Source organism: Atractosteus spatula, chromosome 17 (assembly GCF_055471065.1).
Source record: "Atractosteus spatula isolate fAtrSpa1 chromosome 17, fAtrSpa1.hap1, whole genome shotgun sequence".
Taxonomy (NCBI): Eukaryota; Metazoa; Chordata; class Actinopteri; order Semionotiformes; family Lepisosteidae; genus Atractosteus; species Atractosteus spatula.
The window spans coordinates 10,839,103-10,857,060 of NC_142722.1; the positions used below are offsets into that span (position 1 = coordinate 10,839,103).

Here is a 17,958-nt window from a genome sequence, read left to right on the forward strand (position 1 = left end):
TTTTAACACTTTGTTGTAATCTGGAATTAATTTTAGAAATTCCTTCAGTGGTGGTGAAGAACCACCATCTGCAAACAATGTGGGGAAAAAGATGATTTATTATATATTTTACATATTCAGTTCATACTTTATAATATTTAATGTGTAGTTTTATGCATTACACAGTATAACATGATTGTTCATTATACAATTGATAAGCAAGCTGGGGACGATCAGACAAATTGGTTACTTTGATAACATTTCATGACGTACTAGTGGTCTTTCAACTTATTTTTACAGAAACCTACACAACTCCACAGTCATGCATCTGTAAGTTAGGCTCCAGGATAAACCAGCTAGATCTATTGATGTAAGACTAAATAACAACATCCCATATACAGAGCCCTAGGCGATTCCCACAGCCTTATTGCTAAAGGGACATAATTAATGTTCATGGTGTTTTTTATCCAGTTAAACAACCTCCACCCATTTTATTGCCTTTTTACTATCCATTTATATTCAGTTCAAAGCACCCTAGTCCACTGGGACAAGTGTTTTCTTTTCGGTCTGGAACTGCAGCTTAAATTTGTACACTTAACTGTTTTCCATTTTCTAGTTTACCATTTCTGTTATATCGTTTCATACGAAAAGTTTACAGCTTCTAATAATGTCATCAGCTGTTTGTAAATGAGCTTTGCTGAATTTTGATGCAAGAAATATGTTTGTAATTGATGATAATCACCTGAGCCATTAGACATGAATACCAGAAAGACTGATGCAGTTTTATATGCACACATCTGTTACATTTCCACCAGGACATTACTGTCACTCATTTCAAAGTGCTTCACCTTTATTTGCAGCATATAGTTATCTTCAATTATGTTTCTTGCCTTCTGTATATCTTGCAATCAGAATCAGTTATCCCCCATTTTATTTCATATAAAGGTAAAAGTTGGTTCTTGTAGCTCAACTTGTTTTCTTCACTTAATGCTTTAAAGATTGCATGACTGCAAGGTGTATCTCTCGGATTCGGAACAGACTTTAAATTCTGGTGTCTTTTTTTCTTGCCAAGTTTAAACGTGCTGACACTCAGGACTCACAATCTTTCTTGTTTGTTGTTACATTATCGTAGTGTTTTGTGTTCTAACCTTTGTTAATATTAGACCTCTGCCTTATGCAACTTGTACAGTGCTTTCTGCATTTGCAAATGTTTTTGGAACTTGGCCTGTACCATTGTCATGTTGTAAAAACAGCAGGATAAAAAACACCACATGGCCAAAGGCGTCATGTTTTAAATCGCCAGAGTCAATGAAACACCTACTGTAGATATGCCAGAATTATTTTCTTAAGGAAATTGATTTTAACGAACCATAATCCCTGGTCTTAAACAAATCAGTATTGTATTACCTGCTCTTATATATCACCAGTAGATGCAGTGGCGACGTTTGTGTTTTCAGGCGGCCGATGATTCTCCTCTGGCGTCTTCCTACAGAACAGCTTGTTGAACTGCTTCTGAAACAGCCCGCTGAACGAGGGGCTGGAGAAATAGTAGACCAGGGGATTGAGTACGCTGTTGAAGTAGGTGAAGCAGACGGAGGTGTAAAAAGCCAGGTTGGCCTCCCTGAAGTAGCTGCAGTCCGTGTGCTTTGCCTGCAGGACCCACACGGAGATCCGAGACATGCTGCTGGGGAAGAAGCAGAAGAAGAACACCAGGGCCACGGCCAGGATGAAGTTCACCGCCCTCCTGATCTTGCCCTGGGTGTCCTTCGTCTTCTTCTTCAGCTGCAGGGTGACGCAGATGGTGCAGAAGGACACGATGACCACGGGGATGCAATACTGTATGACGTAGAAGACGTTGTGCCAGGTGGCCATGGGGTTGTTTCCCGGGCAGATGTTGAAGCTCTCGCACTGCGTGCGGTTGTTCTGCAGGAAGAAGTGGGGCTCGGCAAGGAGGTAAGCGGTCATGGACACGATGAGCACCCACAGTCCGCAGGAGACGCACAGCGCATACCGCAGGCCCAGCCGGTTGATGCGGCTCAGGGGGTGCACGATCTTCAGGTAGCGGTCCACCGCCACCGCCGTCAGGAAGAAGATGCCCGCCGCCCTGTTGGCGGCCAGCAGGAAGAGCAGAATCCGGCACAGGATGTCGCCGTACATCCAGTGCTTGCCCCGCAGGTAGTAGACGGCTCTGAAGGGGAGGCAGAAGAGCACGAGCGTGTCCGCCACCGCCAGGTGCGTGAGGTACACGCTGTTCGGCCTCCACGTGTCCATGTGAAAGACGAACATCCACAGGGCCACCGTGTTGCCCAGCAGGCCGAACACGAACTCCAGCAGGAGCACGGGCGGCAGGACCAGGTCCAGGACAGGCTCCTCGAACGCGCAGCAGGATACATTCGCCATCCCTGCGATACCCTTTGGGGGCTAGCACGCCTACGGCCTCTGTCTTGCAGGCAGCAGCTTCAGACCCTGGTCTGTGCGGCTGCACCTATGTGTGCATCTCCCCGGATCTCGCCTTTTGTTCCCATGCAAATGACTTTCGAAGGGCGCCGAGGTTTTTTTTTAATCTCGTTTCACAGAATGACACCCAGATGGGAAGCTTTAGTCTCACGGGTGACTCTCAAGAGCACCTAAGGGTGTGGCTCCCTTGTTTATATTCCATAAGCACTCGAACCAGCTTCCTGGGGAATTAGGCATATTTCTCTATGAAAAGCCATTGTACTTGATTTGAATGGAAACTAACATCCTAAGAAGGAAACCATGTTACAAATAGCGCAGGAATGCACTATATCCTCTTGGTATATCTTTACACCCGCTGTTCTACAGCCAGTTCTTCAAAGTGGACAGTTTATTGCACCGACAATAAACTAATAAACATGTTTAGTGTTTTCATAAGTGCATGGTGACGTTTGTGTAATTATTAACGTGCTTCACATGCTAATGAAGGCAGACTGGAGGTTTATGTGGATGAAAACTGTGGTATCCTTAATGTTTTAAAACCTTTGCCACTTTTCACAAATGTAACTTAAGCATTCCAGCATTTATAAAAGGTTAGTTTCTTAACTGTTTATGTTATGATTCTAATCATGTACATATTAGTCTCTTACTAGCCCGATCAGATCTCTCCGAGCACTCATACCACACACGGTAGTCATTTTAAAAAGCTGGACTGGACCAATGTTACATTTGCTGCTACTCTGTAAGGCCTTTTAGAAAGAGCAAGTTGCTTTCATTTTCGTGATGTTGTGATAAAATGAGAAGTCTGAAAATATGTTGCCTGGCTTCATATGCAAATTGAGCCTGTTGGGTGTCCTAGTTGGCTGATTTTATCAATTGATTTCCCTTAGCTTACTGCATACACAATGGCCTAACTTTCTGCAGAACTGGGGTTTAGACAAGGACAACAACCATCTTTCTTCTTCATTCTGCCGCATTCTTCAATACTCGTTACTCTTTGTTCTTCAGTGGTTTCTGTGGTCAGATAACCCAAGGTGAATTTCTAATGGTAAGAAGAGATTTAAACACAAAAAGAACCACCTGCCAACCACTTCCCCACTAGCTTTTTAAATTAGAAATGATTGAATGTAGAGCAACCAATAAAAGACAGATGTATACAATAGTGCATTTCAAATGTACTGCTTGTGTGAAATATTTTAGCTGTGATTTGTAAAGCTCAGCCAGACAGAGGTTTGGATCAAGTTGGACAAGCAATTCCAACGCCTCGGTGTACTAACACAGAGGGATCTGCCTCTGTGAGTGTGCAATGTGGCCTGAAAACAGAGCATGACTTACTGGACCAGGACCTAGTTTGCATAGCAAAACAACAGCCTTGTAAGTAAGTGACACAGTTGAGTGTAGATTTTCTAGGTCTCTGTAAATCAGAAAAACCCAGAGAGCTGTTCAAGTAGTCCAGTTACACTATTATCAAGCTGTCTGGGTTCGTTAAAGCTGAGCAGGCATGAACACTCACAGACACACCAGCTCTCCAGGACCAGGACTGGACAGCCCTGCGCAGGGAATTGAAGCCAATGTCCTCGGCTCCGAGGCAGGAAACCCTGGTGCCTGTGTCCCAGGTTCCGGAACTGCCTTTGCATTGATCCCAGCAATCAAGGCCTTGAAGTCTTTGAGTTGGCATGGAATGAAGGCACACAAGATCCCTGGCTTCTCACCTCTGTTCTAGGATGAAGCGAACAAGAATGACCCAAATGAAATCGCAAGAGGGCTTATTAGTAAGTGGGTTCCCTGATGACAAACCGGAGAAGGACAGAAAGTCATCTGGCCCATTAAGCTCATTTGGTTTCTGTTAGCTGATTGATATGGGGGGTCATATTCAACCGGTTCTTGAAAGAAGCCGGGTTCTTGGCCTCAGCAGCAAGGCTGGTTGGCTTGTTCCAGGCACCCGCGAGCCTCTGCAAAGCCCTGCTTCCCGTTCTCAGTTCCTGGAGGTGCTTCCCTATAGTTTCCGCTTGTCTCTGGTTTGTATTTTGCTGTTGACCTTGAAAAAGCCCAAATAGCTGTACACGTGATGCATTGTGGCATTCGGACCCAAAACAATCCGATCTTTTTCAGGTGACACCCGCTTAACAAGCCTATTCTTTTTTAAATTGCAACAGTGTAAACTCTACCACCCAATGTGAGCCTTCTAACTGCAAAACACCATATTGGGCATTTTCTGCTGTCCTGTTAATTTCTAACGGTCCAGCTGTAGACTGACAGCATGGAATAAAAGAGCTTACGTTCCAGTACAGATCAAAGAAGACAAATGAGTCTCAGTGATTTAAAAAATTCTTTTATTGAGGCTTGTTCACAATCGCTCATTTTGAGTTTTCAGTGCACTGCTTTTCGCTGCTCTTGAAAACATCCTACAACCCTTACAGTAACTAATTAAAGCATGGATGAGGCACTTTTCAGGCATTAATTCAACACGACATCACATCAGTTCCCATTGCAGCTTCAGCCAATGAGTAACGTTGCTAAGTCCCTGAAATATTCAAATGTTAATTTTACAAGTCACAGATGCAATGCTTATCGCTGCTCGAGAACCCAAACTTTACAAAGCGTTAACTGTGTTTATGTTTAACGTTTAAAGTATCAAGCTACCATCACCCAAATCCCGCAGTTATAGAAAAGCAGCAAATGTTTTATGATTTTGATAGAATGTTTATAAACATCATTTATAGAAACATCAGCATGCAGTATATAGTAACGTAAGCTTGTGAAGGAGCAAGCAGGGTGTTAAGTGGAAAGGAAAACCAGGTTTCGGTTTGGAGCATCTTCAGGAGAGAGCTGTTCATTTTGAGTTTCACAATCGGAACCTTTCTTTTGTAGCAGCCCGTGTTCCTTCTATTACTTTTTCTCAATGTTCAGCTCATATTGGACTCATTGTCGAAATATAACCAAGCCGGCAGTCCCTTTCTGATGACAGTCGTGTATCCTGCTGCGAGATGAACCCATTTCTCCGACTTCATTTGTGTCTTAAGAACGAACAAAACAAAAACAATATACAAAAGCACAACAGAATAATAGCTCACGAAAGGGTAAGAGGGAAGAGCGTATATTTGCATTCTTACTTCAACAGTTCGGCGAACCTGTATCTCGTATCATATTGTAGCAAAGTCACAAACAGCCTGACGGAGCCCTCAGGGGCGAGTCAGAGAGGAGGGAGAGAGACTTTTAATGCAGACTTTATGATTAAGACTAATAAGCCGATTTATGATTGGAATCTGGGGTTTAAATCACAGACGCGGAGTGGACTTTGCTTAGGGTCGTAGATAGGCAATTTTCACAGCCCTCTTTCCCGAAGCAGAGCAACAGCAGCCAAAGCGCATGAATGGATTTAATTCCAAATCAATCACATTTAAAATTCAGTTTCGAATAAAAGCATCGTTTTTGTTCCTTAGTTCTGCCCGTAATGATACTGAAATTCTGTGTTATAATAATCCAAGCACCGGACTTTCTGTGCTTGGAGTACCACAGATCTATGCTGGGGTGGTTTCGGAATCTTGAATGCGCCTTTTTCTCTCTTGAGGTCCTGGGAGAGTCTGGGGTGTCCGACGGGCGAAGACATCCTTCAGCGCCGTGCGGAAGGTCGGGCTGGAGAAGTAGAAGACCAGGGGATCCAGCATGCTGTTGAAGTAGGTGAGCGCCAGGCTGCTGTAGAACACCTGGGCGAGGATCTGGTAAGCCCGGCAGTGCCTGGCGCTCTTGACTATCATCACCGCGATCAAGGACAAGCTGCTGGGCAGAAAGCAGAAGACAAACACCACCGACACGGCCCTCACGGCCACCACAGCTCTTTTGATCTTTTCGTTGTTTTCCATGCCCCTGGTTTTAAGCTGGCCAGAGATGGAGACGGTGCAGAACAGAATGACGATGCCGGGGATGATGAACTCGCCGATGAAAAAGACGTTGTGCCAGAGGTGGGTTCCCACAAGTTCGGCGTTCAAGACGAAACTCTCGCAGAGCGTCTTGTTGTCCCTCTCTGTGGCCTTCTGTTCGAAAACGAGGTAAGACGTCAAGGCCAAGGTGAGGCCCCAGGTGAAGCAGGACACCTTGACCGTGCCTCTGACGGACGCCATGTTGATGGGGTGGTGGGGGTAGACCACCCTGAAGAAGCGGTCCAGCGCTATGACTGTGAGAAAGAGGATGCTGCCCGCCCGGTTCAGGGCCACCATGAAGAGCATGAGTCTGCAGCCCGGGTCCCCGAAAACCCAGTCTATGTCCTTCACGTAGTAGTGCCCTCGAAACGGCAGGCAGAAGATGAGCAGCAGGTCAGCCAGAGCCAAGTTGATCAGGTACACGGTGCTCGGTTTCCACGGCTTCATCCGGTAACAGAACATCCAGAGAGCGAGTCCGTTGCCCACGCAGCCGATGATGAACTCGATGAAAAGAGTTGGCTTTAAGACGAGGGGTAACCAGTTGTTGGTGAGAGTACAGTTGAAGGCAGGGCTTTCCATAGTTCATGTACATTCAGGGCTGATGTTAGAGACTGATAAGGTCCTTGATGAGGAGAGGGTAATTATTGCGCTGAGACCAAACCACTTCCTCGAAAGCCTTCTACACTTGCAGTAGGAAGCGAAATGCCAGGGGTTGGAGTTTTCTCAGAAGTATGCAAAGTAAACGCTGAATGTGGTTTTTTTTTTCAATTTTCAAGTTGCCGTTTTCGTCTTTTGCACAGACTTCTTCGCCTTATGCTGATGGGTGATGATGTGCTTAAATATATTGAAAATGCGGTAATAATAATTACGGTAAATTGCGGTAAATAATAATTGTACGGGCTGCTAAACGTTTTGCGATATGCAATATCGAGAAACGGGCTTTCGAATGTTTTTCCATGTTTAGAAAACAACCGGTTAATACTGAGAGATAGTATTGACCTTTTACTTGTGTTAAAATCAAAATATTTGTTGCATGAATTTTGTAATGATCAGTCGTTCAGCTCAGAAAGTGTTCATTTGTTATTAGTTTCTCGTTATAAAAACGTTCTTCAAAGTGCCCATAAACGAAACACGCGTTCTCTTCCTCAGATTCCACGTTGCAAAGCTAACGTTTTTGAAAGATTGTGGTTTGTAAGCAATATATTGAAGCGTTTATAAGTCTTCAGGTGATTTTAAATACCTCCATTGTCCCTCCATGTAGAGTAAAATTATGTGATTTCCATACTCTACATCCATTAACACACTTTACATACACAAATAATTGGAGAACATGTTATTGGTTTTGTAGTTGTTTTTCTACCCTTTATTTGGGGAGACGATCACTGAAGTTGTGGTTTGGAATACAGCTTCTAATGAGAACAGGCAGAGCAGAAGAGAGTGAAATTAATCTTCACAGCAGAGAGACTCCAGAAGAACAGTTGCTCTCTTGAGACCTGATGGATCACCTGGGTCTAGAAAGGTTCTCAACAGAAAGGTTGTAAAACGAAATGCTTTAATTTTCTGCATCTTAAAAATGGTGTTATAAAAGATGCTTCACCCATGAATCTATTGCATCTTGTACTGTATATGATTTGGCATGAAAATGTTGGCAGTCTTTTATTTATAAAAAACACACACATCTGAAAATCACCTTGCTAGTTTACAAAATTGTAGTCTTTAAAACCAGTCTGATTTATATACTAAATTGATTCTGTGGCTCAAAGAGTACAAGGAGTTCTAGAAAAGAAGGAAACTCTGTGATAAAGAATGAAAGTATATTAGCTATCTTTGCTGCAAATGGATACTGTATGTGCTAGGTACACACTGAAAAAGCACATTGCAAACATCAGACGAGGAACTCGAGAAGATTAATGGAGATGAGTAAGGGCAGAGTAAGGATTTTAAATTTGTTTTTATAATCGTTTTCCCTTCTGTCTTTTGCAGCACGTTGAAACCATATGTGTGAAAGGTTTTTTCTTAAATGGGTTCCTTCTTGTGTTCATATCTTTATCTGCCAGCCTCTTACCAAAGGAAATATCTTTTATTTTCCCAACGCATTTCAGACTAACCAAAAAGGATAATAGTAAATGGAATATTTACATTTCTCTGTTTATTTTAAGAGAGCTAAACTAAGCTGTCACGTGAAATTAGATAAGTTGATATCTCTGTTTGTAGTTTCTCTCAGGTGGTGTAAAGAAAAATAAACTGTTAATTGCCACAGTCACAGCAGTTAAAAAATGCCTGTGTAGAAATATTTCTGCCCAGGATAGCACATTTGTGGCTATAAGTAAATAACTATTCAAAACTATAATAGTCACTTCCAGTTTCTCATTTGAACTGCAAATATAGGTGTGCATAATCAATGCTTAGCAGTTTCTGTAGCAGATTTAAACTTTCAGATTATATCAGCAATGCTGATACATATACCTTGGGGCTCTGTAATACCAAATAATCTTATGGCAGTGGCTCTCATTGATTCTGAAGTCGTGAAATTGATTTCATATTGGTAAATGACACTTTTAGTAGCTGTATGTTGTTGAAAAATATCTGCAGTGTGTGTGCTTTTGAACCTTACCTTTATATCTGCTTGAGATGAAGACACAGCTGCATCCCCTAGTACTGCTGAAAACTGAGTTGTTCATGTTACTGGTGCCAAACCATGTTGCCATGACACCAAGAATAAGAGACTTTCCAAAAAACGTTGGTATGAACCAAGGAATTTTCAAGTGCCTTCTGGTCTCCCTACAGCCGGTGCATATCGTAACAGAGATACATGTGTTAATGTGATTGGTTACTGAGTCTGTTAGGGAAGGTCATGTCATCCTTTTCGAATATAGATAATGTTGAATTATCCAGTGGCTGGAGGGGTGGCCTTTTGGTGTAGCAACATTCACCACTACCTAGTGAACAGTACTGTGTGGCGACCCTGAGAGATTCACAATTGAATCTTGGTCTACAGAAGAACTGTTCTACTTCCACTAACATAACAACATCCTTAGATGAAAAATCGCATTCTACATGATCACATTACCATGGCTGCACATTATACAATACATCCAACAGTAAAATACCACAAAATGAAACGAACAGGTATCAAGTCTCTTCTCGTTACTGGAGGTTCATAATATGTTCGCCCGTGAATTAACACTACGGTGTTACCGTCTGATGCCACATGATGGCGCGCGTGTTTGTGGTTTGCAAGCGGGCTTGTGTGTCTAGAGGTGTGACGAAAGTCAAAAGTTTGACGCATAAATAAATCTAAAACCAGTACGTTCCAGATACATACCACGTGAAATGCTATTTCTGTACCAGTAGCCGAAATGTAATCTCAGGAAACGTCTTTGTATACTTTTTGTGTTTTGAAGATACGTTTCTCGGGCAACAACATCATAGCATACGAGTACGTTGTTTTGCTGTTTTCCAATAACGTGAAGTTGATTCAGAATAATTCCGGTGAAGTTTAAATTAAAGTAATGCTCATCACTATAAATATCCCAAATGAGGTTCACACCCAAGTACTTATTTTATAACAGAATATGCTACTATGTTTGGAAATACATCAGTACTACAATTTTTTAAAATGTGAAATTAATTTATGAATACGGTGTAAATATATTTTTAATTAAAACCATATCTCTAAATTCAATATTTAACATAACATCTTATATAAAATATTTATCTTAAGTTGTTTTTCAGATATTGTCTTGGTAGGTATTTTGCCAGAATGCATTGCTGTTATCATCAACATAAGCTTTGAAAAGCTTTTTTTTTTTTGCGATAACAATACAGTATATTACACGTAAAATACATTACATGGGTTTTGCTTGTTGATGATATCCTTTCAGACTGAGGGCATTACAGACGTATTTTTAAAACATTTAACTGCGGAGCCAGTTTCAGAATTTGATAAGAGACGTGAAGGAAGAAGGCAATTGGTTCCTCTTGCATTCCTCAGAACAGAAATGCCTTAAAACTACGAAGTGAAAAGGTCACACACACACAGAAAGATGAGGAATTACTTCATCACACACAACCAACAAAGCGTTATACACAATTACAGGTCACTTTCGGTCGTATTATCAGATCATCCTGCTAAATCAGGACCTTTTAAACTGCTTCCGGATACAGCGTGAACAGCACTTCGCAGCATATGAAAATATCCTTTTCAAAAAGTTTTTTTTAAAATATGATACCATCATACATACATCAAACTATTTAGTAACATGCAATCATAAAAGTATGTAAATATGAATTCTGGAGTAGGAAGATCTATGTTTCTTCTGCTTAAAATGAAGTTTTGTGCTCACTCCTCTCTCCACTGGCCTTACCATCATGTGTTGTTTGTTGTCTGGGTTGACTGGGCAGGCTGATTAGATTCAGTCGTCCAATCCTCTGATTGTTTTACCATCTTTTCAACACCAGGTTCTTCATGTTCTTCATCTTTCCTGTGAAGACTTCCTTTCACAGCAGCTCTGTATATCCTCTTGAACGTGGGGCTGGAAAAGTAATAGACCACAGGGTCCAGCACACTGTTGAGATAGGTCAGGCTGACAGTGATGAAGAAGGCATCGTCCAGGGATTTATAGGAGTCACAGTCTTCAATGTGATGAGCCTTTTTGGCCAAGATGACCAGCCTGGTGACATTGCTGGGGAAAAAGCATATCACAAACACCATCACCACCGCACCGACGAACCAGACGGCTCTCCTGATCTTTGAATATTTACCTGCTTGTCTGTCCTTAAACTGACAGGAAATGCTGAATGAACAGGGCAAGTAGCAGACAAAGCATCCAGCCACACGCTGCCAGAGCCCTGTAGTGTAACTAAGGTAGAGACGTAGTTGTACAAAATACCTCAGACTCATGCTGGGGTGATTTCGGAATCTTTGTTGTGCCTCTGTCCATCTTGGAGACCAGGGATCTGAAGACATCCTTCAGCGCCGTGCGGAAGGTCGGGCTGGAGAAGTAGAAGACCAGGGGATCCAGCATGCTGTTGAAGTAGGTGAGCGCCAGGCTGCTGTAGAACACCTGGGCGAGGATCTGGTAAGCCCGGCAGTGCCTGGCGCTCTTGACTATCATCACCGCGATCAAGGACAAGCTGCTGGGCAGAAAGCAGAAGACAAACACCACCGACACGGCCCTCACGGCCACCACAGCTCTTTTGATCTTTTCATTGTTTTCCATGCCCCTGGTTTTAAGCTGGCCAGAGATGGAGACGGTGCAGAACAGAATCACGATGCTGGGGATGATGAACTCGCCGATGAAAAAGACGTTGTGCCAGAGGTGGGTTCCCACAAGTTCGGCGTTCAAGTCGAAACTCTCGCAGAGCGTCTTGTTGTCCCTCTCTGTGGCCTTCTGTTCGAAAACGAGGAAAGACGTCAAGGCCAAGGTGAGGCCCCAGGTGAAGCAGGACACCTTGACCGTGCCTCTGACGGACGCCATGTTGATGGGGTGGTGGGGGTAGACCACCCTGAAGAAGCGGTCCAGCGCTATGACTGTGAGAAAGAGGATGCTGCCCGCCCGGTTCAGGGCCACCATGAAGAGCATGAGTCTGCAGCCCGGGTCCCCGAAAACCCAGTCTATGTCCTTCACGTAGTAGTGCCCTCGAAACGGCAGGCAGAAGATGAGCAGCAGGTCAGCCAGAGCCAAGTTGATCAGGTACACGGTGCTCGGTTTCCACGGCTTCATCCGGTAACAGAACATCCAGAGAGCGAGTCCGTTGCCCACGCAGCCGATGATGAACTCGATGAAAAGAGTTGGCTTTAAGACGGGGGGTAACCAGTTGTTGGTGAGAGTACAGTTTAAGGCAGGGCTTTCCATAGTTCATGTACATTCAGGGCTGATGTTAGAGACTGATAAGGTCCTTGAGGAGGGGAGGGTAATTATTGCGCTGAGACCAAACCACTTCCTCAGAAATTGACCAGTCAAAGGAAGTGACATGCCAGTTATGGTCATTTTCTCCAAGTATTACTTTACTGCCTCAAGGTTACATTGTATATTTTCCAGTTCCTGTTTCTTCTTGTGCTCAGAATTCACCATCTTATTGTTAACAGATACTGGTGGGTGACAGTTGGTGAAATCCCGTACTTAATGAAACATTTTGAAAATACTTGCATACAGGCAGTGTATTAGCTGCAATGAATGAGGAACTATTGTATAATAATATCTATACAATATAATAATACTTTTTATATTCATGTTCCATTTCATTGAGGCTTTTAAATCGATGTGATGTTTATGAGTTGTCGAATTCCATTGATTGTAAAGGCCTGCGCTGTAACTAATAAAAGAACTTCCTGCAGCACAAATTCACTCTCCATGATTTTTAGACTGTATAAGAAACTGGAAGGCCAGCTCTTCCATACACTCACAGCATTTTTTTGCTAGCCATTAGTTTTCATCAGTTGCCAAGTTAGTCAATTTCATCATAACAGATACATTTATACTACATACAGTATATACTGTGTACATGGTGGCGCGATGGTTGGTCTTGCTGCCTTGCAGTGCCAAGCTCCCGGGTTCCATTCTAGACCTGGGGTGCTATCTGTGTGGAATTTGCAGGTTGTTCCCTGAGTTTGCATGGGTGCTCCAGTTTGCTCCTGCTCCTGAAACATAGCATGATAGGCTTACCGCCTTTTATCCTCTCATGTTCAGGATCTGTAAGTCCCGGGTTCAGCTCTGGACTGAGCTGGGCCCCTTCTGTATATAGTCTGCAAGTTCTCACCATGCTCATGTGTTTGCAGGGGAGCGTTCAAAATCCTCCTACCAAAGACACGCTGGCTAAGTTAACCGATGTCTCTGAATTGACACAGTGTGCTTGTGTGTGTGTTTCTGCACCCCGAAATCAGATGGCATCCTATCCAAGGTGTAGTCTGGCCATGTGACTTGTTCATCTGTGCAGGTCCTATGTTGCCATGTTACTAACTAACCAAGAATAAGAGATAAAGGTTGCAGTGAATCTAGCCATTTACAAGTGCCCTCTGGTTGTGCTACATATAGATACACATATTCATGTAATTGGCTATTAAGCATAATAGAGAAGATGACATCACATAATATGTTCCGGTGGCTGGAGGAGGTCTTTTCGTGTACAGTTCACCACTGTCTGGGGAGTAGTATTGCGAGGCCAGTATCGGACCAAAATGTAACCTGTGCTTCAAGGACAAAGCACATGGCGTCTGTTACTTGGTTCCTAATGTTCAAGCGGGGAACTGCTTCAGCATGCGTAGGCAGCAAAGGAACAAGTAAATGTTTATTCCATGCTGAAAAGAGAAGAAAAGAAACACACTTCACAGAAAGACACTTCTTCGCACCTGAAGAAGGCTCCACAGCAGAAACGTTGTGTTTAGTTTCTTCTCCTTTCAACATGGAATAAACCTTTTCTTGTTTCTATGTTCCTAATGTTTCCGCCGGTGTTTAACATTACACTGTTTCGATCTGCTGCCACAAGGTGGCGCTTGTGAGTCTGATCTTTACAAGTTGTTCACAAGTGAAGCTGTATGTCCTGAGGTATAATAATAATGAATAATTGCTTACACTTATATAAAGCTTTTCTGGACACTCCATTTAAAGTGCTTTACAGGTAATGGGGACTCGCCTCCACCATCCCTAATGTGTACCCCCACCTGGATGATGCGACAGCAGCCATAGTGCACCAGAACACTCACCACACACCAGCTCTCAGTGGGGAGGAGAACAGAGTGATGAAGCCAGTTCAGAGATGGGGATTATTAGGAGGCCACGATTGGTAAAGGCCAGGGGGGAATTTGGCTAGGACGCTGGGATTACACCCCTACTCTTTTCGAGAATATGATATGGCTGCTGGCTTCAGCAGGACTCGTTTTACCACTGTCTGAAAGATGTTTCATACGAGCTGTCCATAAGGTCACTCGACAGGTAATTTATCAGACAAGTTTTATATATAAACCTGAAACAGGTCTTTCACAGATTCGTACCACATAAAATGTACCAGCCACACTTTAACCTCAGTGAACTCCTTTTTATACTTACTGTACAACATTTTGTGTTTTAAGGATGTATATTAGGGCAACAACATCACAGTATGACAGTAATTTGTTAAGTACTGTAAATATTCACAATAATAGTCAATATCAAAAACTTATAGCAGAATATACTATTTATTAAACTGAAATGAAAAGACCTATACAGTCTAAACACCATTTTAATGCACAGCAACAGCAAAAACAGCCAAAAAAATGTCTATGACATTCACAATTCAGTCAGCTTAACTAACCTTATACTGCACAAAACAGGAACAGAAAAAAACAATTCATACTACAGAGTAACAGGGATACACATATGCATTCTGAAATTGGAAAATGAATGATTCTTGTAATTAAAACAAAACCTTCACGCTCAGTCCTCTCCACTGGCCTTACCATCATGTGTTGTTTGTTGTCTGGGTTGACTGGGCAGGCTGATTAGATTCAGTCGTCCAATCCTCTGATTGTTTTACCATCTTTTCAACACCAGGTTCTTCATGTTCTTCATCTTTCCTGTGAAGATTTCCTTTCACAGCAGCTCTGTATATCCTCTTGAACGTGGGGCTGGAAAAGTAATAGACCACAGGGTCAAGCACACTGTTGAGATAGGTCAGGCTGACCGTGATGAAGAAGGCATTGTCCAGGGATTTATAGGAGTCACAGTCTTCAATGTGATGAGCCTTTTTGGCCAAGATGACCAGCCTGGTGACATTGCTGGGGAGAAAGCAGATCACAAACACCATCACCACCGCACCGACGAACCAGACGGCTCTCCTGATCTTTGAATGTTTGCCCACTCGTCTGCCCTTAAGCTGACAGATGATTTGTAAGGAGCAGTACAAGGTAACAGCCAAAGGCACCACAAACTCCAATAAGTACAGAGCCTCGTGCCACACGCTGTCGGAGCTGTGATGTGTGATCGTCGTGAAGCTCTCGCAGTGTGTTGCGTTTTCGAAACAAAAGTGGTGTGGCATTGTCAGGAGGTACACTGTCATCGCTATGGCGAGAGCCCAGAGAGCACAAGCAATGCCGGCAGCCTTGGCGATGGACATGGAATTAATCGGGTGGTGGGGATGGACCACTCTAAAGTAGCGATCCACTGCCACCGCCGTGAGGAACAGAATGCTGCCTCCGCGGTTCATCGCCAGCATGAACAGGGAGATGCGGCAGAAGATGTCCCCGAAGATCCAGTCCTTGCCCCTCACGTAGTAGCTGGTGCGGAAAGGGAGAATGATGCTGAGGAGGAAATCCGCCAGGGCCAGATTGAAGAGGAATACCGTGCTGGTCTTCCAGGGCTTCAGATGGAAGCAGAAGATCCACAGGGCAAACCCATTGCCCAGGGTGGCCAGCAAACACTCCACAATGAGCACTGGAGGCAGAACGTAAAGGAGGACACTTCCATCGAACCTGCAGGTGGTTTCATCTTCTGGACACGAGTCGTTCATCATCAGTTTTTTAACGACAATTGAAAAACCGAAGAACAAAAACAGCAGCAGTGTGTTCTGCACTTGTAATAGACAAAGATCTTTATCTAAACAGGCACTATGAAGCTTTTTTTTATATATATCTCAAAGTTACATCCTCTACGTCATGTCTGCAGAAGTCAAACATTTCCAAGAACCAGAAAATTCTGTAGCATGAAGTTAAGTTATGAAAGATGAGAGTTCCTCCATTTCTCACTTAACAGAAATGACACTTAAAAATAAAACAGATGTTAACCACAACACAGCAAAGAAAATGTTGCCAATGAGGGGATGCTGATCTGTTTTGTTTGAAAGGACATGATCAGATACAAGCTTCAGGGGCAGCACTATTGTTTTAAATATTTAATACTCAGGGACGTTTCATAAATAGAACTTGCTCGTAGTTTTATTGCACTTTTTTTTCATTTTCCCTGATTTGAGCTGCTGTTCAAATTCATTTTAGCCCCTGTACCTTCAGAGGACTGTGCACAGGTAGATACACATACCGTGTCCTACAGGGCACCTAGGAGAGTTTGCAATGATTGTAGCTAAAAATCAATGATTGATCGCTTGCAAACTGCAAGGGATCGTAGCTGAATGGTGAGACAATGACAGTCTCAACCCAGTCAGGGCTCAGACAATGGTGCAATGCTGTTTTGAAAGTACTAGGCATTGCTGGTTAATACAATGCCCCAAAATTAAAACAGTGATGCCATTTGTGCAGATGAGCAACTGTGCTGATCGAGTCACTCAGCAGTCTGTTACTTGTCAGCTGTCTGTTACAGGGAGGTTCCATTAATGAAGTGAATGAGTTATGAACTGTTCCTACCAAAGAGCTCTGATTTTTCCAAAGATACAAAGATTTAATATGGAATCCAGAACTCAAATTCATTTCGCAGAGGGTCCAGTATTTGCAGACTGTTGCTATACTCTGAGTTGTCAACTGAACAGTTATCCTAATTATTTTCATAGATGACAGATTTTTTTAAGGTCTTTTGTAGTTAATAGCTCATTCACTTAATTTAAGGTACACCCCAATAAAACACCCTCAAGCCTGGTTAGCAGCTATTATTTTTAAGAAGCTAGATTGGTAATTAATCCAAATACATGTATGTAAGTGAGAGCTCAGGTAGAAAAAACAAATGAACCTGGTCCCTGCAGGAGCCCCTTTGGCACCCTTGATTTAAATCCTCTTCACTGTCACCCTCCACTTACAAGAAAAGTTTAGAGTGCATGCTCCCATCAGGTGAGAACAAGGCTTACTGTTTTGAAACTACATCACCCAGTTTTAAAACAGGAATATTGAGATAATATGTCCTTTCTATCAGCTTTAACTTTAAATATTATAAGCAACCTATGAATTGAACATAGTTGTGTTCTTCAGAAAGGCTAAATTACCTTTAAACTTAACCACAACACTAAAAGAGACTGTAGATACTACAGCATCTGCTTCAATGTTCAATGTTTCACTGATCACATTGTTCAAATACATAATGAAACCGTGCATTTTAGAATTTCAAATAAGTATAATGTACTGTCATGGTTTTTGAAAGTGGCCATCGAGGTGTCTCAGGAGACTAGGGTCAGTTTTTAACACCTGGTCAGTTTTAACATTTGCAGTTCTCGGGAGCTTCAGAGCAAGAAAGCAACTGAGGCGTTGGCAGAATTGTACTAGGTGTGAGACACATTGATCAAAAAAATGGTCTAGTTTACCTTGGTTAATAAAGCTCGTTGTTGATTAAGGGTCATCAGCGGTCGAGGAACAGGGTGTATAACAGGCAGGTAGGGAAGGAGGAAAAAAAAAGAGAGTGAAGGACATGGGAGACACAAAGAACGAGAAGAGATGGTGCCAGACAGGGGGTCATTGTTCCAATCTGCCTTTTTCTTGAAGACCAGATTCAATTTTAAGTATGTGAACCTTGTTATGAGAGCTTGTCTTTATGTTGTTTTTAGGTAACTGATTTCCTGTAGAGAAAATCCCTAGGTTAAAAATGGTCTCTCCTGGTTGGTGGACGCATTTTTGGAATAGGGAGATGCTGTAGGTTCCTATTTTCGAACAGAGAGATAGGGAGATAGGTTCTCATTCATTTTGGAGTATGCA

The 17,958-nt window shown here is 42.8% G+C and overlaps 4 protein-coding genes across 4 annotated transcripts; all 4 read right to left on the reverse strand.

The window, feature by feature from the left end:
* Positions 1-1,392: 1,392 nt before the first annotated feature.
* LOC148819092 (hydroxycarboxylic acid receptor 2-like) lies at positions 1,393-2,379 on the reverse strand. The gene has a single exon (XM_088936132.1). It carries the CDS (start codon positions 2,377-2,379, stop codon positions 1,393-1,395), a length of 987 nt encoding a protein of 328 aa, XP_088792258.1.
* Positions 2,380-5,954: 3,575 nt separating this feature from the next.
* Positions 5,955-6,932, reverse strand: LOC148819093 (hydroxycarboxylic acid receptor 2-like). The gene has a single exon (XM_088936162.1). It carries the CDS (start codon positions 6,930-6,932, stop codon positions 5,955-5,957), a length of 978 nt encoding a protein of 325 aa, XP_088792288.1.
* Positions 6,933-10,990: 4,058 nt separating this feature from the next.
* LOC148819094 (hydroxycarboxylic acid receptor 2-like) lies at positions 10,991-12,211 on the reverse strand. Its single transcript, XM_088936030.1, has 2 exons — positions 11,246-12,211; positions 10,991-11,038 (listed from the first exon to the last, which is right to left on the reverse strand). The coding sequence occupies exons 1-2, from the start codon at positions 12,209-12,211 to the stop codon at positions 10,991-10,993; spliced, it is 1,014 nt and encodes a 337-aa protein (XP_088792156.1).
* Positions 12,212-14,792: 2,581 nt separating this feature from the next.
* Positions 14,793-15,842, reverse strand: LOC148819095 (hydroxycarboxylic acid receptor 2-like). The gene has a single exon (XM_088936059.1). It carries the CDS (start codon positions 15,840-15,842, stop codon positions 14,793-14,795), a length of 1,050 nt encoding a protein of 349 aa, XP_088792185.1.
* Between the last annotated feature and the right edge of the window lie 2,116 nt (positions 15,843-17,958).